General features: G+C 43.0%; 1 protein-coding gene across 2 annotated transcripts; it reads right to left on the bottom strand.

Annotated features, from left to right (window-relative positions):
- Positions 1 to 333: 333 nt before the first annotated feature.
- Positions 334 to 19,610, bottom strand: ZNF786 (zinc finger protein 786). 2 transcript variants are annotated; one of them, XM_084977514.1, is made up of 5 exons: positions 19,454 to 19,610; positions 14,840 to 14,966; positions 9,878 to 10,030; positions 7,895 to 8,434; positions 334 to 1,332 (listed from the first exon to the last, which is right to left on the bottom strand). In XM_084977514.1, exons 1-5 carry the CDS (start codon positions 19,469 to 19,471, stop codon positions 1,040 to 1,042), a joined length of 1,131 nt encoding a protein of 376 aa, XP_084833640.1. In that variant the 5' UTR covers positions 19,472 to 19,610; the 3' UTR covers positions 334 to 1,039. The 2 variants fall into 2 exon arrangements, with proteins under 2 accessions (XP_084833640.1, XP_005667826.2); XM_005667769.4 differs by lacking the exon at positions 334 to 1,332 and having other exon boundaries at positions 6,108 to 8,434.
- Between the last annotated feature and the right edge of the window lie 3,353 nt (positions 19,611 to 22,963).

Below are 22,963 nucleotides of genomic sequence, written 5' to 3'. Positions count from 1 at the left end.
AGATTCTATTCTATTCAGACTACAATTTTCTTGCATTAGTGAAAAAGGCAATAAGAAATTAATTGTCATATTTCTTAGGAAACTGTGTCAATTTAAGCTAAGTATCAGGAAGTTATTATCACTCAGCGATCTTTGAAAGACTTGAACTAAAATAAGAGTTGCAACCATCAAATTTGAAACTGTGGCAGTACAGAATAAGCCATTTACGCCAACATTTGAGGAGTAATGGATGTAAAACATGGTGCAAATTCTAACTTGATTATTATCTGGCTAATCAGTTTATGCATTTTCATTTTCATTGTTGACATGTATAAATAACAGGTGCTATGCCAATACACATCCAATGTTTTTTTAATCACATTTTTAAAAAAGAGTTGCAACCGTCATTACCATTTTCCAAAAAACTGCTGTTAAAGTGACAGGCCCTATCACTGCAATTTAGTATTGTACTATACGTACCCCATTGAGACTCCTTTCCAAAGCCATAGTTCCCTCTGTTCTTCTTTCTCCCATTCTATATCTTACCAACAGTACTCCCAGTATACAAGCTGAGCTTCAGAGAAACAGGAACACTCAGAAAGCCCTAAGGCTGACTGTAAAATCAGTGGCTATGGGTAGGACTCTTTCATTCATTAATTCCACAGATGTTCGTATAGGGCCCACTGGGGCAACACACTGAATGAGTAGCAAAAACTCAATCTCTGCTTCAACAAACTCAGTGTCCACCGCTGAGCGCACATATTTCCCCGTACCGCACCCTGGGGGACCCCAGCTCGAAAGCGCGGCTTAGACTGTAGGGCTAGGGCTGCAGATTTCACAGTCAGTGGCAGTATTCCCAGACAGCGCCTCCTTCGAGCCCTGCTCCCTCCCCAGCAGGCTTTTCTTCCAGCGGAAGAAGGCTGCCCCCTCTGCCCGGCGAGAGGTCTCACCCCTGACGACACTTGTACAGATGCACAGCCTGAGACCCTGGGCGGGGCAGCTGAACCTGCCCCCGGGATGCTCTCCATTCGGATTCTGAGCTTCCGATGGATGCGAGGTACTACTTCCCGCCGCCGCCGCTTCTATACCAGGGCGGAAAACCGCTCGGGAGTGAGGCCTGAGCCCCGCGGGGGTCAGTTCCGCCCCGCGGTGCCCGTTGCCATGGGGACACGCAGGGGATCCCGGAAATGTTGCCTTTCTTGTCCAATGACTCGTCGCCGCCTGCAGGTAGGGGGAGCCAAGAGCCTCTAGGAGCATCCTCCTGGCATTGCGTCCATATCTCCGAGGCTCTCTGGATCGGGAGGACTGCAAACTCTGGTCCCTTCCTCCTTTGGAGGTTACACAAGGTTGGACCTAAAATTGACGGGCACATAAATCAGGGAATTGGATCATGTGTAAGGTTGCTTTTTTCTGCTTCAATTTTTGGTACTAGAGAGTGCTCCTTGTAAATGAAAAAAATTAATCAGTAAGTCGATCTAAGAAAGAAGTGGAAATTTTTATTTGAATCAACTTGAGTATTATAACCTGGGTGACAGTCTTTCCGAAAGGTCTGAAGACTGTTCCACCTGTCAAAAGTCAAATTCAGTTATACAGGTTTTTGAGACAAAGGGTTATGTATCAAAGTATATTGACAGTTTCCATGGTCCACCAAGGCAAGTGGTGGGTTACTGTGACCCCATACAGGATTGAGAAAGCAATATTAACTCCGAATGATTACTTTGCTGGAGATAGGAGGAAACTTTTGTTGTTGTTTTTTCTTGATAAGTAGGCATTCCTGTGTCTTATAATGGGGTCTAGTTAATGTGTAATACGGGCGCAGAATGCACAGCTAAAGGAGAGGGAGTGTAGTGGCTCAAAGGGACGGAGAATTTTAAGTTAAAATTTTTTCCTGTCCTGGAGTTCCTGCTGTGGCATAGCCACTTAAGGATCCGAGTTACCACCACTATGTAGGTCACAGCTGCAACTGGGATTCAATCCCTGGCCCTGGAACTTCCATATACCCCAGGTACAGCCAAAAAAATTTTTTTTCTTCCCGGTCCTGCCTTAAAAGTAATTTTATTTCAGAGTTTCAGCTGCGGCACAATGGGATCAGCAGCATCTTGGGGGCATAGGGACACAGGTTCAATCCCAGGCTCAGAGCAGTGGGTTAAGGACCCCACATTGCTGCAGTTGTGGCTTAGGTCACAATTGAGGCTCAAATCTCATCCCTGGCCCAGGAACTCCATATATGCCTTGGGGCAGCCAAAAAACTTGCTTTCATCACCTTCAAAATGAAATCGTGTCATCACACAGCTGGCTTACTACTTCATCCACCTCTCTGCCAACCACCTACTCATGTGATGGTTTTCACTGGTTCAGGGAAGATTTGCGCTACCTTGAATTCACCTCCTTAGGCCCCTATAAGGAACCCGGGATGTGGGAGGTGTGATAAGGGCAGCAAACTGGAGAAGGTAAACTAATGGTGGGTAAAGGCTGGTTAGTAACATTATGTGGATTCTTGTGGTGCTGTCTCCAGGCTGAAAGGGCCCATAGTTGTCCCTGGGGAATAACTCTCGTCCCTCCTGATAAGCATTGGTAGAAACCAAAGCCTCGTTTCAGAGGCACATCTTTGAAAATTTATGTCCTGCTTTTTTTAGTCAAATGAAAGGAGAGTGAGATTTTCTCCTATCTGCATCCTCTCAATTGCTCAAAATAACCCTTATGTCAAAGTGGCATATCTCGGGGGTGGCATAGTCTGCTACCCTTCAACAGTGGGCATCCCACTACCACAGACCACCCTGCTAGCATAGCTAACAAGAGTGTTTACAAGTTAAAGAGGTAGTGTGGAAACTATTACTTAATTTAAAAGAAAACTGAGGGAGTTCCCTTTGTGGCTCAGCAGGTTGAGTCTGACTAGTATCCATGAGGATGCGAGTTCGATCCCTGGCCCTGCTCAGTGGGTTAAGGATCCAGCATTGCTGTGGTGTAGGTGGAAGGCACAGCTTAGATCCAGCGTTGTTGTGGTGTGGCACAGGCTGGCAGCTGTAGCCCCGAATTGACCCCTAGCCTGGGAACCTCCATATACCTCGGGTACAGCCCTAAAAAAGGAAAAAAAGAAAAAGAAAACCACAGGTCCCTGGTGACTCAGCAGGTTAAGGATCTAGAGGGTCACTGCTGTGGCAAGGGTTCAATCCCTGGCCTGGGAACTTTCGCTTGCCATGGGCGTGGCCAAAAAGAAAGAAAGAAAAATAATGTAGCAGTAGACAAGTTAATTAGGATCTTTGTGTCCACAGGTGGGTCTTGTGTGACATTTTACTCCAGAGTGACTGCTACGGAGTCTTCTAAATACTAGAATGAAGAGGGCTTTTATCTCCAACAACTTCTACATTGTCCTAGTTATACCCTATATGTTCTTTTTTTCCTTGCAAGGTAAATACTCAGCCTCCAGACATACTTCCCGCTGTTGTAGTTGGAACTTTGTGTTGGTAATCGTAATGGATGGAGTGGGGCTGGAGTATTCACTGTAATAGTCTTTCAATTAAGGTCTTAATGTCAGGCTTCCATCCTGCCTGGCTCCCAGGTTGGGTTTCTTCTGAGCAAATCCTTACCTCCCAGTTCAGTCATCTGCTTCTCTTGATTAGATACTTTTCTTCTAATAGCTTTCTGAAATGTATCAACACTTCTTATCTGGTGATCTGTTCATTGAGGATTTACAGCATCTGAAAACAAAATCCCTTTACTATCATTTCAATAGGATACGATACTGACAGTCAGAAGACACAAATATAAACGTGTGTAATTCCTTTTTTTTTTTTAGTGCCACAGCACATATAAGTTCCCAGGCTAGGGATCAAATCGGACTACAACTGCAGGCCTTAACCACAGCCACAGCCATGCCAGATCTGAGCTGCATCTACCAACTAACTGTAGATTGCAGCAACACCGGATCCTTAACCCAGTGGTCCAGGCCAGGGATTGAACCTGCATCCTACTGTGTTCTTAAGCCACAACAGTAACTCGATTCTTATTTTAAATAACTGGCTTTTTGTGAATAGGATCGTTTTTCTCACTTGTAATAGTTACTGAACTGATTCTTTTGGATGTTCCAGGTATGCGATAATGTGATACACTCCATAATGTTAAATAATGGCTCAACAGAGACCTTTTCTTCTTGACATTAATTTTTCCTTTACCATTTTGTGCCTTTAATACATTCATTGTTGGGCCAGTCAGGTTTTTTTCATTCCTTTTTAGGTGACAGGGTTTTTTGTTTGTTTTCAAGTTCAGAGATTTCCCCAGAGTATCTTACTTGGCATTGATTTTTTTTTTTTTTTTTTAAGAATTTTGGGTAGGAAAGGAAGAGAAGTTTTTGAACCTGTGCTTGTAATGTCTTCTTTCCCAGAAACCCCTCTAGTCTTTAAAAATCATTCTGGTATCTTTTTCACTTGTAGTGTGGGCAGCCTGGAATACTTGGGTTTATTGGGCTGTACCCTTTCTCTCAACTTCCTCCAAAACATTTCCAGTTTCTAACAAAATTCAAACACTCAGATCTTTTGCTATTTCTGAGAACCTTCAACTATAACAGGCAATGTGTGAGAACACCAAACTAGAGGCCTTGGCTTTCAGTCACCCTCAAAGCCTCTACATTGTTTATTGTTTATTGTCTCCTCCTCCAGACCTCCTCTTCCTCTTCAATCTCCTCCACCATGGACCCTCCTCCTCCTGCTTCCTCACCTCATCTGCAGCAGGGCCACCGCCCCTTTCTTCATGCTTTGTGAGTTCAGCTGCCCCATGAACACTGTACACATAACCATGTGTTTCTAGTGATTATAAACCTGTCTAAATCATATCACCCCTGATGGTCGCCTTTCTTAATGTCCTATCACATGATGAATGAGGGTGATCTAAAACCAATGAAAGATGTGAACTTTTTATTTATTTGACGAAAGTTCAGTTTCGTCACCTAAAACTAAAAGCCTTCATCCCGGTAAGTCTCATTCTTTTTTTTTCCAAATGGCTGCACCTGTAGCATGTGGCAATTCCCAGGCCATGGGCTGAATTGGAGCTACAGCTGTGGCCTATGCCTCAACCAGAGCAACACCAGAGCCAAGCCACACCTGTGATCTAGAATACAGCAGCAGCAATGCCAGATACTTAACCCACTGAGCCAGGACAGGGATTAAAACCCACATCCTCATTGAGACGTCAGACCCTTAACTCACTAAGCCACAATGGCAATGCCACAGTTGCATTCTTAACAGATTAGGGGCTACTTGGCTGGAGCCAGTACCCTTCTTGAGTTATGTTTTCCAAAATGAGTCCTGCAGAATTCTATGTCCACAAGATCGCAGTGCTTTCTTCTTGGGGGTGGGGGAGAAAGGAATCCTAAGAGCAATATATATTCAGAATATACATTATATCTTTCTCTTAAAGAGTCACAGACTGTGGGAGTGGGAGGGGGGAGCTTTTACTTATTTAAACCTGACATATAATTTTTCCCCCCAGAATATTTTCAGAACTAGTGTTCCAGAGAAAAACATCTGTGAAATCATCATTGCTTTATAGTAACATCTATCACAGTTTACTGACATCTCATCTCTTGTCACCCTCAGAATTTCACATCAGCCATTCTTTTACATGAAACATGAAATCCGTGAAAGTTAGGAATTCTTTGGGTGGAAAACAACTGTCTGAGACATAAACATTGTGTAGTCACAAAATCTTCACCTAATGTAACAAATGGGGTATTTTCCTGGACTTCTATTTGTACTATGTTTACTTTTACCATCTGCTTGAAAACTCTCTACAGGAAACTGTTGTTGCCTGTGTTGCTCCCTAACAAAGCCTTTAGCTTTGTTATTTTGTCTTATCTCAGGACTTTTATCTTCTGCCTAGAAAATCACTCTTGGAAATCTTCACTCTCAGCTGTAAACAGCCCCTGTGTTCTAGATCTGCCAAATCTACCGCCTGTCCCAGTCACTTGTATAAAATCTAGTCCCATACATCTTAGCATCCTCAGTTTTACTTTCTTCAACTCAAATTAACGGAATTGTGCTTAAATTATCAGCTTTTCCTTAGGAGTAACCATGCATAATCGCTATGGAACCTGCTGTGAAACTTCAGGATTCATATAAATAAACAAACCATGATTGAGAGACTTGTTTTATTGCTATTAGCTCCACAATAAATCAGTAAGAACTAAATCCAATATCATTATCAGGTCTGCAACAAAATTTGCTGGGTTGAACCCCTTGCTTAGGGTCATACTAAAAAGAAAAATAGAGTTGACACTGCATAGCCACCCTATCCTTTTAGCTTTAAGAACAGTACTGGAGGGATTTCCTGCTTTCTAAATTCAAGCTTGGATTTTAGAGCTAGCTTAGCACAGGGGAGGAATTACTCCTTAAGAGGATAGGAAGAAATACTTATCAATGGATAGAAAACAACAGCTAGTGATGGTTTAAACGATGTAATACATTCTTCCTCAAAAAGGGGCCCTGTTCCTACAATCTGTCTACCAGATTTTGGGGTTGGCCACGGTTGCTGTGATGCCCAGGCAATGTCAACACTGCTGAACGCTTTGGGCGCCCTACTCGGCCTCAACTCCAGTCAGCCTCGATCATTGCAAACAGCTGGCTGAGCCTCTTCTTAACGTCAGGCTCACTGGGAACATGACAAGATTTTGTGTGCACTCTGATGTGTTCGGCGAGTTTCGACTTATAAATGAAGCCCTTGCCACAGTCTGCACAAGCGAACGGCCTCTCAGGCCTGTGGATGCGCTGGTGCCGAAGCATGTGGCCCCTTTCCCGAAAGTTTTTATTGCACTCAGGGCAGTGAAAAGGTCTCTCTCCCGTGTGCAGGCCCTGGTGGCTGAGCAGCTGTGCTTTCAAGCGGAAGCTCTTGTCGCATTGTGGACACTGAAAGGGTTTCTCGCCCGTGTGCGTCCGGATGTGCTCCACGAGCTTAGACTGCTTGGCGAAGCCTTTGCCGCAATCACAGGAGAAGGGCATCCGGCCGCCGTGCAGCAGCCGGTGTGCCTTCATGTCGGCCTTGACGCGGTAGCTCTTGCCACAGTCAGGGCATGGAAAGGGCCTTTCGCCCGTGTGCAGCCGCTGATGGCTCCGCAGCTGCCCCTTAAGGCGGAAGCGGCGACCGCAGTCAGGACAGCCGAAAGGCCGCTCACCGCTGTGCACGCGGAGGTGCTCTGCCAACTTGGACGGACGCGTGAAGCCCTTGCCGCACTGCCCGCACCGGAAGGGCCTTTCACGACTGTGTGTGCGCTCATGAGCCTTCAGAATGCCCTTTAGGCGAAAGCTCTTGCCGCACTCGGGGCAGCCGAAAGGCCGCTCGCCGCTATGCACCCGCAGGTGTTCGCGCAGCTTGCACGGGTGGGCGAAGCCACGGCCGCACTCGCCACAGGAGAGCGGCCTCTCGCCACTGTGCCGGAGCCTATGGGCCCGCAGCAGGGTCCTCAGTTGGAATGCCAGGCCGCAGTCGGGGCAAGCGAAGGGCTGCCCTTCCGAGTGCAGCCGCCGGCGGCGCAGCTGCCCGCGCTGGCAGAAGGCACGGCCGCACTCGGCAGATCGGAAAGGCCGCTCCACGCCGTGCACACGGGCGTGGTCCGCAAGCCCGCACTGCCGGGAGGAGCGCCGGCCACACATGCTGCAGGCAGACAGCTTCTCCCCACCGAGGCCGGGGCCGAGCTCCAGAGCCTCCGGGCCTCCCGCCCCAAGGCCGCACTCCTCGCCAATCCGGCTCAGGCCCGCCTTCTCACCCGAACGCGCGCGAGGAAGCTTGGCCTTCTCGGAAGCCCTGACGTTCTCTCTTCGGGAGTCTGGCCTCTCAATGTCGGGCGGAATCCCGGGAACGCTCTCGTCAGGGCCGGGGCATAGGGAAGGTCTCTCCGCCGCGCGGAGATGGTGACTGCACACCTTACCTTCGCTACCCTGTAGCGGGCTCTCCCTCGCGTGGACCGCCTGATGGCTCCGCAAACACTGCTTCCGGCGGAAGCCCCGCCCACACTCCGGACAGCGGAAGTGCCTCTGACTCTGAGGAATGCTCCGCGGCTGCTGTACATCAGCTGGTTTGCAGAATTGCTTCTGAGCCTTGTGTGGCTGGTCCTTTGAGTGGCTTGCTTGATGTAGCTCTAAAAGGCCCTGCTGCCAAAAGCTTTCCCCACAGACAGGGCAAGGGTGTTGGACGCCTTCCCCGGAGGAGATTTCCTGGAAACCTGGGAGGCCCTGGGTCCCGGGACTTGGGAGTCTTTCTCTGTGGGAGGGTCTCCTGGAGCTGTGGACGGCTGGAACTAGAGACCATGTATCATGTCTGTGTGGGTTCAGGAGGATGACGACTTGGTTGAGCCTGAAGGAAACATCTTCACTTTTTCCTAATAAGGGTTCAGAGGAACATTGGCTCTGGAGAGGATCTGTTTGGAAGTGGCAATGAGCTGCTCCTGAATTCACAGCTTGCTGGCTTCCTAAAATTGAAAACAAAAAGTCAGTCAGTATTCCAGTCTATGGCATGACAAGGCTGTCGCCAGTAGCGGTGACCTGAGGTAGCCTGGAAGCCCAGTTTTCACTGAACTAAAGCAGCCGGTCCTTTCGGTGAAGGTCAATTTCATGACCAAGAGTTTGGTGAGAGTCTGCTGGAACTGAACTGAACAGGATAATATTGAAAGAGGAAATACAGGTCACAAATATAGGTTCTAAGCTCTGGAATCAGACTGGGTTTGAAACCCACCTGTCCACCATGCAACCTTTGTCACGGTAATCTCTAGTTTCAGTCCCTTCTCCTTTAAAATGGAGTATTACATAAGATTGTTGTAAGAACTCTATGAGTAAATGTGTGTACGGGGCTTAGCATGGACCTGGCATGCTGCAAGTACTCTATAAATGTTCACCATTATTATGATCTCAGGACCACCAGATCCATGCCATCTGGGTGTGCAGACATTTCTGGAGTCAAAAAATAATGATGGCAGTGTTACCCACAGGCCCTGGCTAACACTATGTTTCCATATACTCTAGGAGCTGTCTCAAGACCAACTATTCCTCTCTCCTCACCCCTATTCCAACCAACCCTGTAAAAAGGTTTCTTGGAAGAACTGATAACAGATGGTAAAAGTGAAATAATTTGTTTAGAAAAACTTTTACTCTCCTCAAAGAAGCAGCTAAAAACCAAAACTATGGACAAGATTTCCTGGAATGATGCTCCGATTTGAATTTCTTTCCATATTTTATTTTATTTTATTTTTTATTTTTTGTCTTTTTAGGGCGTACCCGCACCACATGGAGGTTCCCAGGCTAGGGGTCCAATCGGAGCTGTAGCGGCTGGCCTATGCCACAGCCACAGCAACGCGGGATCCTCAACCCACTGAGCAAGGCCAGGGATCAAACCTGCAACCTCATGGTTCCTACTTGGATTCATTTCCACTGCACCATGACAGGAATTCCTCCTCTTTCCATATTTTAATACATACTCTTACGAATCCAAAAATGTCAGATGCTCCCATCATGACAAGAAACAAAAGATGAATCTCTGATTCCCTTCCCCACCCTACTACTAAGAATAGCTCATATTTTCTGAATTCTTACTGTGTTGACAGGTATCATGTTAACAATTTCTATATATTTACCCATTGAATCCTAAAATGTAAGTACTTTTATTATCTTCATTTTATAGGTCAGGAAATTGAAATACTAAGAGGTTGAGTAACTACCCAAGGTCACCTGGAAAAGGCAAGTCCCAGACTCAGGATCTAGAACCCACAATCCTAACTACTATGCTTCACTGCCTTTCTCTAGAATATAACAGATTTAAGTCTCAGTCCATTCAAACAGGAAGTGAAGATCAGATAATTGGAACTAAGAAACCTGAATGTGATTTCTTAAGGACAGGGCTCGTATTTCTTAATACTCACCCCAAAGCAGTTGTCCCTCAATAACTGGATCAAAATACACATCAGTAGAGAAGTAACTTGTATTTCCTGATTTCTGTGATTCTCCCCAATTCCTGAAGGGCTCTCTCCCCTGTTCAATCCAGGATATTAGTTCTGGCTTGGGAAGTCCTTCACCTGTACAGAGGAGTCAGACAGGGTAGTGTGGTTTCCTTGAACACTAAATTCAAAGCACAATGAGTCGTTTGGTTTCCTTGATAAAGCACAATGAGTCATTTTAAATTTCTCAAATTTACTCCTGGGAAAAGGTATGTGAGATGTTAAAAAACAGATAAGTTTACACAAAGAGAAGCAAAACTGCCCACATATTATAACAGTGCTTCCTAATCTACCTAGACCTGTTTGATGAGTTGAGTGTTTAATTTTGTCTTGGTCCCCCATATATATCTAACAATGCTAGATATATGATATATTTTGTTATGGGTTTCTTAAAACTCACCAGTGGTGTGCTTTGAGAAGGGTGGAACAACTCTTGAGACAACTGGAGATATCCTGGGAAAGGGGGGGGGTATGTGAAAATAAGAACTGGAATGACTGCCTTAGGAAATTTCAAAGTAGGTAGCTCCAGCTAAAATATTCTGAGAAGTACTTCCAGTGACAGTGCTAATCACAGCCTAAAACATAGTTGAGTTCTGCTAGAACAGAAAGAGAGGTTGCAATGAATGAAGTGAACCAATTAAAATAGCTGTAAGATTCCTAGTATATGACCCTGTTCCCCTATAAGAAAAGTTTATGTATTTTCAAGTAAAAGTATCTTTCATATATATTTAAAAGAATCAGAAATATACCTCGTGGATTGCTAAAGGGAGAGTAGTAGATGGTCCAGATCAGAAAAAGAGGATTAGCTGGAAAATGCTTTAGGGATAAAATGGAAGAGTGGACATGCACATGTGGAGACTGTGCACATGTGGAATCACACTGTTCCAGATTCCTCAGTAGACCTCTGAAATCTGACTTCAATCCCAAAAGAATTCCAAGGCTGCGCTCATGAAAAAAGGAATAACTATCTTTTATTTAAATCCATACAACTATTCTCAGTCTTCATTTGAGTTGAACTCTAAGCATATTTTTAAATTATTTTCCCCCCCAAAATTTAAGGAAACAAGTCCATTTACAACAAAATAAAAGAGAACAAAATACTAGGAATTTTTTTTTTTTTTTTTTGCTTTTTTAGGGCCGCACCTGCAGCATATGGAGGTTCCCCAGGAGTCAAATTGGAGCTACAGCTGCTGGCCTACACCACAGCTACAGCAACTCGGGATCTGAGCTGAGTCTGCAACTTACACCACAGCTCACAGCAATGCCAGATCCCTAACCCACTGAGAGAGGCCAGGGATCGAACCCACAACCTTATATGTTTCCTAGTCAGATTCCTTTCCACCGCGCCACGACGGGAACTCCAGTAGGAATAAACTTAATGAAAAAAATGTAAAATCTGCACAGTAAAAATCACAAAAATGTTGTCGAAAGAAAAATTTAAAGTCCTAGATAAATGGAATCATATCTCTCATTCATGAAGTGAAAGTCTTAGTATTGTTACGATGACAATATTCTCCAAACACCATCAGCCTCCCCCTGCCCCGATACTGACAAACTGATCCTAAAGCAATGGTAATCAAAACTGCTACTAGATAAAGATGGACAGATCAATGAAACAGAATTGAGAATAACGAAGTAAACTCTGACATTTATGGTTAACTGGTTTTCCAAAGAGGTGCCAAGATAAGTCAATGATGGAAAGAATAGTCTTTTCAACAAATGGTATTGGGACAAGTGGACAGCCATATGCAAAAGAAATTGGATCCTTATCTCACACCATGTAAAAAAACTATCTGAGGGTGCTTCTGTTGTGGCTCAGCAGGTTAAGAACATGACTAGTATCCACAAGGATGCAGGTTCAATCCCTGGCCTCTCTCAGTGGGTTAAGGATCCAGCATTGCTGCAAGCTGTGGCATAGGTTGCAGATGCAGCTCTGATTTGAGCCCTAACCTGGGAACTTCCATATGACACAGGTATGGCTCTAAAACAAACAAACAAAAAACTTACTCAAAATAGATCCAAGAAGGAAAAAAAAAGGATCAAAGTCCTAAATATAAGCACTAAAACTATAAAACTCTTATAAGGAAACATAGGAGTGAATCTTTGTGACTTTGGGTTTCTTAGATATGACATCAAAAGCTCAATCAACAAAAGAAAAAAATAAATTGGACTTCATCGAAACTTAAGTTTCTGCTTCAAAGGACACCATCAAAAAGTGAACAGACAACCCAAGAAGCAGAGAAAATATCATATGCAAATCTTGTACCTGTTAAAGGTCCAGTACTCCAAAGAAATAGAGTACTCTTATAACCTAACAAACAATAAAAAGACAAATAGCCTACTTTAAAAATGGGCAAAGTATTTGAATAGACATTTCTCCAAAGAAGATATACAAATGAAAAGATGCTCAATATGATTAACCATTAAGGCAATACAAATGAAAACCACAATGATATACCACTTCACTTCCATTTGATCCTGATGCTTGGAACATTCTTTTTAGGTGACACAGGGTTAATGACATAGGATTATTCTTCTTTATATATAGATTCAGTTATTTTAATTGGTTCTTCAGTAACAATTAAAACAATGTACTCTCTTGGATTAATGCTTTAGAAACACTCTATAGAGACTGGACAACTTAATCATGGAAACTGAAAGTAACAGAACTATTAAAGATGCTGCAGTATAACGGAAGTGAAATGGCTGTCAGAAGCTGGCAGAAGTAGAGGGAATGTCGGAGAAATAATTATCTTACCTTTATAGACTGATGTAATCAAGAGACATAAAGTTGATGGAACATAATCTAGAAGTTTATTACTTAAATTAAAAGGTAGCTGGGAATTCCCTTTGTGGCTCAGCAGTTAATGAACCCAACTAGGATCCATGGGGTCGTGGGTTCGATCCCTGGCCTCACTCAGTGGGTTGAGAATCCAGCATTGCCATAAGCTGTGGTGTAGGTCAAAGATGTGGCTTGGATCCTGCATTGCTATGGCTGTGGTGTAGGCAGGCAGCCACAGCTCTGATTCGACCCCTGGCCTGGGAACTTCCACATGTAGTGGGTGTGGCCCTAAAAAAAAAAAAGTAGCCAATAGAGGGATCAAAAAATTATCAAAATTTGGGAAGAAGGGGAAGAAAGAGATAGAAGAGGAAAATCACAAGTGAGTGAAACTCTCATTTTTCATAGTAAGAATTAATGCTGCCTCAACTACATAAACCAAGAAAAATGGGTGTAAGCCTGACAGACCAAAGGAAACCACAGTAAGAATGAAAACAGAAATGGTTAAAAGTGGTTGCCTTTGGGGAATTAACTGAAGCAGGAGACTTTTCTTTCTTTTTTTTTTTTTTTTTGGCTGCATCTATGGCACATGGAAGCTCTAGGGCCAGGGGCTGAAGTCACAGCAGAAGCAATGCTGGATCTTAACTACTAGGCCACCAGGGAACTCCTTATCATTCATTTTGATTGATTTACAATGTTGTGTCAATTACTACTGTACAGCAAAGTGACCCAGTCATATACACGCTTTTTCTCACATTATCTTCCATCATGTTCTATCACAAGTGATTAGATATGCAGTTCCCTGTGCTATACAACAGGATCATTGCCCATCCACTCCACATGAGTTTTCATCTACTAACTCCAGACTCCCAATCCATTCCACTCCCTCCCCTTCCCCCTTGGCAAACACAAGTTTGTCCTACATGTCCATGATCTTTTCTGTTTTGTAGATAGATCATTTGTGCCAAATTTTAGATTCCACATATAACTGATATCATATGGTGTTTGTTTTTCTCTTTCCAACTTACTTCACTCAGTATGAGATTACCATTCATTTTGATTCTTCTCCCAACAGACTTTTTTTTTTTTCTTTTTTGGCCTCCTCATGGCATATGGAGTCTCTGGGCCAGGAAGCAGATCCAAGCCACAGCTGCAACCTATGTTGCAGTTGTGGCAATGCCAGGTCCTTTAACCCACTGTGTGCGCCAGGGATCAAACCTGTGTCCTGGTGCTGCAGAAACACTGCCAATCCCGTTCTACCACAGGGGAACTCCCAGATTGATTTTTTAAAAAGTCATATTTAGTAATAAAAAGTATAAAGGTCAAGTAAGTAAAAAGATGGAAAAGACTACCATTACCATAGCCATACAGAAACAACTGTTAAACGCCTTAATCTTCTGAAATCTCATTACAGGGAAAAATAACATTAGCTTTTTTTTTTCTTTTTTTGCTTCTTAAGGCCAGGCTTGTGGCATGTAGAAGTTCCTAGGCCTAGGCTAGGGGTTGAATTGGAGCTACAGCTGCTGGCCTACATCACAACCACAGCCACAGCAATGGAGGATCCAAACCGTGTTTGTGGCCTACACCACAGGTCACAGCAATGTTGGATCCTTAACCCACTAAGTGAGGCCAGGGATCGAACCTGAATCCTCATGGATACTGGTCGGGTTCATTACCGTTGAGCCACGATGGGAATTTCAACATTAGCTTTTCTGAAGCATATGGACACCACTCTAAAAGATGACATGTGGGGACATCCTAGGTTAAAGATTTAGAGGGTACTTTATAGAGCATGGCATGTAGGCTAGGCACGCATCCATGTGGAAAACCAGGGCAGCCTGTGAGCATGTAGAGACTAAAAGCCCTGCCATATATGTAGTCGCCTCTCACTACCTTATATTACATGCTGTCACAAATACTCTCATGTAACAATGTCTGCCTCTGAGTAAGAATTAGCATGGTTTACAGACGTTAACAAAAGACTCTGGGGTAAAAACTTTCTGAGTTAATGCCTGAAAAACCTGGCTCCCTGACAAACGGGAGTATTGACTGATTGACCTCTAACAGGAACCAGTCTCATGACCTACCCAGAGTTAAATACTTCTTACCTAGAGAAACAAGAATCTCATAATTGGTTCTCATGACTTGCTTGTAAAGCTCCTTCTGCCATGCCTCTAGGTTCCGCCATTCTTGCTCCGAGAAATAAATGGCAACATCCTCAAAAGTCAGAGGTAACTGAAATTAAGGAAAAAATGCATATACAGTCTTAATTGTTTCAAAACCCCAGTTTCTTCTTATCAATTTAAAAGATTTTTTATAGTAGTCAGTGTTTCTGTCTGTTAGGCAGCTTCTTCCTTGGGAACTGCTCCTTCCCCTACTCCAGTCATGTGGTTCTGCTGGTACCCACGACCAACTCTTCTACTTGTTCTTTCTGCGTGCTCCAACTATGTATGCATGTGTACAGTATGGAACTTTTTCATTTTTACGCTTTCTTTAAAATAAAAATGGGAACAAATAACTGTAACTTCTTTCATTGAATATGTCATCTTCCCAGGTCAATTTATCTTTTTATCTTTTTTTTTTCTTGGCTGCTCTGTGGCATATGGAGTTCCCAGGGTAGGGATGAGATCCAAGCTGAGCTGCAAGCTAAGCTGCAGCTGCAGCAATGCCATATCACTGTGCTGGGCTGGGCATTTAACCTGCGTCCCAGTGCTCCCTAGATGCTGCTGATTCTATTGTGCCACAGCAGGAACTCCAAGACTTTGCCCTTTTTAATGCATTCTTTTATCCACTGACCATTGCTTTTAGTTCCGTAAACTGCCTCTTCATATCCTTTACCTATATTTTTACTGAGTCATTTCTCCTTTCACTTTTAAGATTTCCTTACATAATTTGTGTTTTAATTGACTACATTAGGCTACAAATACTTCCTCTTAGTTTATCTCTCTCTCTCTTTTTTTTAAATTTTTTTATTTTTTTATTTTTAGGGCCGTACCCATGGAATATGGAAGTTCCCAGCCTAGGGATCGAATGAGAGCTGTAGCTGCTGGCCTACACCACAGCCAGAGCCACTCAGGATCCAAGCCTGTCTGCAACCTACACCACAGCCCACAGCAATGCTGGATCCCTGAGCCACTGAGCGAGGCCAGGGACTGAACCTGTGCCCTCATGAATGCTAGTCAAATTCACTTCTGCAGAGCCACGACAGGAACTCCTAGAATCATATTTTTGACCTTTTTTTTTCCAAATGAAATTTAGACTCTGTCTAATTCACAAAAATCTTACTGCCCTTTTGATGAAGCTGCAGTGAACTTATATATTAACTTGGAAGAAAAGTATCTTTATTATATTTGTCTTCTCATCTATGGGCCTGACTTATCTCCCATCTACAGACATAACTCATTTTATTGTGCTTTGCAAATACTGTATTTTTTACAAATTGAAGGTTTGTGGCAAACCTGTGTTGAACATGTCTATTGGTGCTGTTTTCCCAACAGCATTTTCTCACGTCATGTCTCTGTGTCACAAAAAGTGAATTACCAAAAAGGTAATTCTCACAATATTTCAAACTTTTTGATTGTTATTATATTTGTTATGGTGACTTGCGATCAGTGATCTCTGACTAATTGTTTTTGGGTGCCACAAACCATATCAATATAGGATGGCAAACTTAACTGATAAATGTTGTGTGTGTTCTGACTGCTCCATCAACTGGCCATTTCCCCATCTCTCTCCCTGTCCTCAGGCCTCTAATCCCTGAGACAGAACAATACTGAAATTAGACCACTTAATAACCTTACATTACTAAGTATTTCGAGTGAACACTAATGGTCTCTAAGTGTTCAAACGAAAGCAAGAGTCACACATCAGTGGCTCTGAATCAAAAGCTAGAAATTATTAAGCTTAGCGAGGAAGGCATGTTGAAGGCTGAGACAAGACGAAAGTTAGGTCTCTCGTGCCAGTTTGCTAAGTTGTGAATGCAAAGGAAAAGTTCTTGAAGGAAATTAAAGTGCTACTCCACTGAACACAAATGATAAAAAAGCAAAACAGTCTTATTCCTGACACAATTTTTATCCAGGGGTCTGGATAGAAGATTAAACCAGCCACAATATTCCCTTAAGCCAAACCCTAAACCAGAGCAAGGCCTTAACTCTTCTCAATTCTAAGAGAGGTGAAGAAATTGCAGAAAAAAAGTGTGAAGCTAGCTGACGGGAAGCAGCCAACTCCTAAACATAAAAGAGTAAGGTGAAGCAATGTTGGTGTAGAAGCTGCAGCAAGTTATTCAGAAGATGTAGCTAAGGTAATTATAATGAAGGTGGCTACACTAAACAACAAATTTTCAATGTAGACAAAACAGCCTAATATTGGAGAAAGATATCTTCGAGGACTTTCATGGCTAGAGAGTAAAGTCAATGCCTAGTTTCAAAGCTTCAAAGGACATGGTGACTTTCCTGCTGAGAGCTAAATGCACCTGGTGACTCTAAGTTGAAGCCACTGCTCATTCACCATTTTGACAATTCTAGGGTCCTTAACAATTATGCTAAATCAACTCTGCCTGTCCTCTAGAAATGGAACAACAAAGCTTGGATGATAGCACATCTGTTTACAACATGGTTTATCAAAAATTTTAAGCCCACTGTTGAGACCTATCCACTCAGAAAAAAAGATACCCTTCAAAATATTTCTGCTGCTGCTCATTGATAATGCATCTGGTCACTCAAGAACTCTGGTGATGTACAAGATTGTTATTTTTCTGCCTGCTATTCTGCAGCCCAGGGATTAAGGAGTAACTACTACTTTCAAATCTGATTATTTTTTAAGATTATTATTTATTAAAGCTACAGCTGCCATAGATAACAATTCCTCTGATGGATCTGACCTAAGTAAATCAAAAATCTGGAAAGGATTTATCCTTCTAGATGCCATGAAGAGCATTCATAATCCATGGAAAGAAGTAAAAATATCAACATCAACAGGAGTTTGGAAGAAGTTGATTCCAAACCTCAGGATGACTTTGAGTGGTTCCAGACTTCAGTGGAGGAAGTAACTGCAGATATGGTGGAAATAGCAAGAGAACTATAATTAGAAGTGGAGCCTGAAGATGTGACTGAATTGCTGCAATCTCATAACAATACTTGAACAGATAAGGAGTTGCTTCTTATGGATGAGCAAAGACAGTGGTTTCTTGAGATGGAATCTAGTTCTGGGGAAGATGCCATTTAGATTGTTGAAAATGACAAAAAATGCTTTAGAAGTTCAGATAAACTTAGTTGCTAAAGCAGTGTCAGGGTTCAAGAGGACTGACTCAACTTTGAAAGGAAGTGTACTCGGTAGACTACTATTAAACAGCATTGCATGCTACAGAGAATGCACTCTTCCTGAAAAGAGGAGTCAATGGATGCAGCAAACTGCCCTGTTGTCTTAAGAAGTTGCCGCAGCCATGCCTACCTTCAGCAACCACCACGCTGATCATCCATCGGTCATCAACATGGACACAAGACCTTCCACCAGCAAAAAGATTACAACTTGCTGAAGGCTCAGATGACAGTATTTTCAGCCATAAAATGTTTTTTTTTTTTTGTTTTGTTTTTTTTAAGGGCCACACCTGCAGCATATGGAAGTTCCCAGGCTAGTCATTAAATTGGAGTTGTAGCTGCCAGCCTACACCTCAGCCACAGCAATGCCAGGTCTGAGTGTGTTTGCAACCTACACCACAGCTCACAGCAAGGATGGATCCTTAACCCACTGAATGAGGCCAGGGACTGAACCCACATCCTCATGGATACTAGTGGGGTATGTTACCTCTGAGCCACAACAGGAACTCCCATAAAGTATTTTTAATTAAGGATGTACATTGCTTTTTAAGACATAATGCTATTGCAAACTTGAATAAACTATAGTACAGTGTAAACATAACTTTTAGATGCACTGGGAAACCAAAAAGTTGGTGACTCCCTTTACTGTGATATTTGCTTTATTGCAGTGCTCTGGAACCAAACCCCAAATATCCCCGAGATATGCCTGCATATATAATTTTTGCTATAAAATTTTTACATATCTTTTATTTATTTGGGCATAGGAATTATTATTTTTGTTGACTGTTAAAGGTAACTTAAAAGTGATGATCTCATGAATTCATTTAGTAACCTGCACAAAGACTCAATATCTAGGTTTATAAAATGCAGAGAAACATAAAACCTCGATTTCAACAAAACATGAAATAATCAAATAATGTTTACCCATTTAGATTTTCATATCCTCTCCTAGCTTTCCAACATAGTCTCCTTCCTTCTTACACTCAACACAAATTTCAACCCCTTAGCATTAAATTCTAACATTTAATCTTCTGCCAACCATCATTCAACCATTCGGGATCTTAAATCTTTTAAAACACTTGTCCTAAATTCAAAAACCATAACGTAAAACTGGTTAAACTATAACACCCATAGCCGGCCCCAGACCAGTTTTGATCCTTTCCCTCGCACGCCCGCCCCCGCCTGACTTGGCCAGTTCTGTGTTCGGCTTTGTTTAGGGCTTTGGCTATCGACGAGCCCCAGGAGCGGCGGTCACCGGCTCCGTCAGCGTCCAGACCCCATACCCGGAGCCTAACGCGACCCTCACGACCTTGCCCCATCCGTCCGCCACCGCCCCGCGAGGACCCCAGGATGCCGGCCTGCTGAGCCGGAACCCGAGGACCGGTCCTGAGAGGGAGGCCCTCTTACCGGAGCCTGCTTGGCCATGGCTCTTTGAAATCCCGCCCGGCCCCGGCTCCGGCCCGGGATGCCTCCACGCCCCGCGACCAGGCGTACGGTCACCTTCCCCGCGGCCGTCTAGCGCTCCCCGGTGACCCGCAGGTCCAGCCTGGGCACGGTGCTTGCTGGCACTTGCGTCCACTTCGCCCCACAGCGCCCCCTGCGACCGGGAGGAGGGAGCGGCGCCCGCAGGAGCTGCCTACGCAGTGAGGGGCGGGCACCAGCTCAGGGAGCAGCAGCTGAAGGTGGTGACCCATCCTCGCCCTCTCAGGAAATCCAGGGCAAGGAGGCAGAGGTGGAGACGAAAAGAGAGGGAAATGCAGAGTCAGCTGCAAACGGATGGAGAGGAGACGCGCTCTTCACTGAGATGGAGACAGTGAGAGGGCATGCAGGGGTTTGGATCCTCTCCAGAGCCGACCCCAGAAGGATTAGGCTGGAGGGGTCATCTATGTCCTGATACCAGGAATCAAGTGAAAGAGGTGAGGGGCATTATTGAACATGTTCCCCTAACCCGTGGGCAAATGGGAGGGGGGAGTCCATCCTGCTGGGGACTCTGAGAGGGTGCAGACCACCCCTCACGATGGTCCTGGCAAGGGCGAGGAGGCTGGGTATTCATCCTCAGGAAGTCAGGCAGAGGAATGGGACCGTTGACCCCATGGAGTTAAATAAGGAACATGACTCCTAGTCTGTAAAGCATGAGAAATGACATATAGCCTAAATATGAAATGGATCTTAAATTTACATGCCTTTCACTCTTAAGCCGTCAGAATGGTTGAATTGCTTAGATATATGTAATTGCTATCCCTACCTTAATAAATTTTTAAACACAATATGTATATAATTTAACAATAAAGCAGATTTTAAAAGACATGAAAGTTGTTCATAATTCTGGTACTCTAAATAAATGTTCAATTTTGCTTCATATAGACTTCCAGCCTCTGTCCACAGACATCTCCTTTTGCATGGTTCAGAGATACACATCATTTTGTGTCTTTTTCTTTTGTTTTGACTTGCCATATCAGTTTTTCATGTTTCTCATAACTCATAATTACACTCTTAAATGGCTGTGATTTAAGGTAGTGTATTAATCTGCTAGGGCTGCCATAACAAAGTACCATGGACTAGGCATATAAACAACAGAAATTTTCTTATAGTTGTGGAGGCCAGAGCATCAAGGTGTCAGCAGGGTTGATTTCCTCTGAGGATTCTCCTTGGCTTGCAGATGGCTGCCTTTTCCCTGTGTCCTCCCATGGTTGTCCCTTGGTCTGGGTGTTCTAGGTCCCAATCTCCACTTATGAGGACACCATTTATATTGGATTAGGGCTCACCCATAATGCCTCATTACCTCTTTAAAAGCCCTATCTCTAAATATAGTCACATTCTGAAGTACTGAGGGTCAGGACTTCAACATATGAATTTTTGGAAAACACAATTCAGCCCATAACAGGTATAGTAGTGTCAGATATTTAGGGGTAGTTAAAAAATTTGTGGCCATAAATAATTTGCTTGAATGTATTCATACATGTAGTCTTTTTTTCTTTTCTTTTCTTTTCTTTTTTTTTTTTTGTCTTTTTAGGGCCGCACCTGTGGCACATGTTGGTTCCCAGGCTAGGGGTCCAATCAGAGCTGTAGCTGCCGGCCTACAACACAGCTCACAGCAGTGCCAGATCCTTAACCCACCAGGTGAGGCCAGGGATCAAACCCACAACCTCATGATTTCTAGTTGGATTTGTTTCCTCTGCACCATTTTTTTTTTTTTTTGGTCTTTTTGTCTATCATACACATAGTTTTAAGATACAAAAAGTACAAAGTGCAAAGGATAGACCAATACATTCAATCAGATTAAGATTTTTAATTTTTTGCTGAAAGGGAAAACCTGCAATTTAGGATACTCTACTCAGCAAGATTATCATTTAGAATTGAAGGAGCGTTAAAGAACTTCTCAGATAAGCAAAAACTGCGAGTTCATCAATAGTAAACCTACCCTAAAAGAACTGTTAAAGAGTCTGCTCCAAGTGGAAAAGTCTATAACGAGAAGAATCTATAGGAAAGGAAAAAATCCCATTAGTTAAGACACAAATACCACTAGTAAAGGCTGAGGATCAAACACTTAAATAAGCTAGTACAAAGATTAAAAGACAAAAAATTGTGAAACTAATTATAACTATAATAATCAGTAAAGAGATAAAGATGGAAATGTAAAAGATATCAAAACATAAAATTTGTGGGAAGGGAGAAAAAAATGTAGATCTTGAATGTGTTTGAACTTAAATGACTACATGTTTAAAACAAATATAGGTCAACATATATGAACCCCATGTAACCACAAATCAAAAACCTATAGATACACAAAAACTAGAGAGAAAGGAACACAAGCATACCATTAAAGAAAATTGTCAAACTCAAGGGGAGATAATAAAAGAAGAACAGAAAACTACAAAACACCTAGAAAATGAGCAACAAAATGGCAGTAAATATGTAGTTATCAATAATTTCTTAAAATATCAATGGACTAAATACTCCAATCAAAAGACAGAAGGTAACTGACGGTATAAAAAACAAGACTCATCTATATGTTGTGTACAAGAGATTCACTTCAGAACTAAAGAAACACACAGGAGTTCCGTCGTGGCGCAGTGGTTAATGAATCCGACTAGGAACCATGAAGTTGTGTGTCCGGTCCCGCCTTGCTCAGTGGGTTAAAGGATCTGGCGTTGCCCGTGAGTTGTGGTGTAGGTTGCAGACGCGGCTCGGGTCCCACGTTGCTGTGGCTCTGGCGTAGGCTGGTGGCTACAGCTCAATTCGACCCCTAGCCTGGGAAACTCCATATGCCGCATGAGCGGCCCAAGAAATGGCAAAAAGACAAAAAAAAAAAAAAAAAAGAAAAGAAAAAAAAAGAAACACACAGACTGAAAGTGAGGAGATGGAAAAAAAAAACATATCAAGCAAATAGGAACAATAAGAAAGTAGGGGGTAACAATACTGATACTAGAAAAAATACTTTAAAACAAAGTCTATTTCAAAGGACAAAGGAGGGTATTACATAATAATAAAGAGATCAATACAAGAGGATAAAACACTCATTAACATACAGGTACCCAGTAAGGGACACCTAAATATATAAAGCAAATATTAGCAGATAAAATGGGAGAAATTGACAGTAATACAACAACAGCAGGAGACTGTATCAGACCACTTACATCAATGGACAGATCATCCAGACAGAAAATCTGTATCATTATTAGATTATTATCAGAGAAATGCAAATAAAAACCACGATTAGATATTACCTCACATGTGTCAGAATGGCTATCATCAAAAAGACAGCAAATAACAATTGTTGGCAAGGACACAGCGATAGGAGAACACCTGTACACTGCTGTTGGGAATATAAATTGGTGCAGTCACTGTGGGAAACAGTACAAAGATTCCACAAAATATTAAAAATAGAACTACCATATGATTCAGCCATTCTACTAT

The sequence above is a fragment of the Sus scrofa genome, chromosome 9, assembly GCF_054392235.1.
Source record: "Sus scrofa isolate SSC_HxYL_T2T_F1_AM1 chromosome 9, Sscrofa_HxYL_maternal_Yorkshire_Landrace_v2.0, whole genome shotgun sequence".
In the NCBI taxonomy this organism is placed as follows: Eukaryota; Metazoa; Chordata; class Mammalia; order Artiodactyla; family Suidae; genus Sus; species Sus scrofa.
This window is presented reverse-complemented; position numbering and strand designations above follow the sequence as displayed.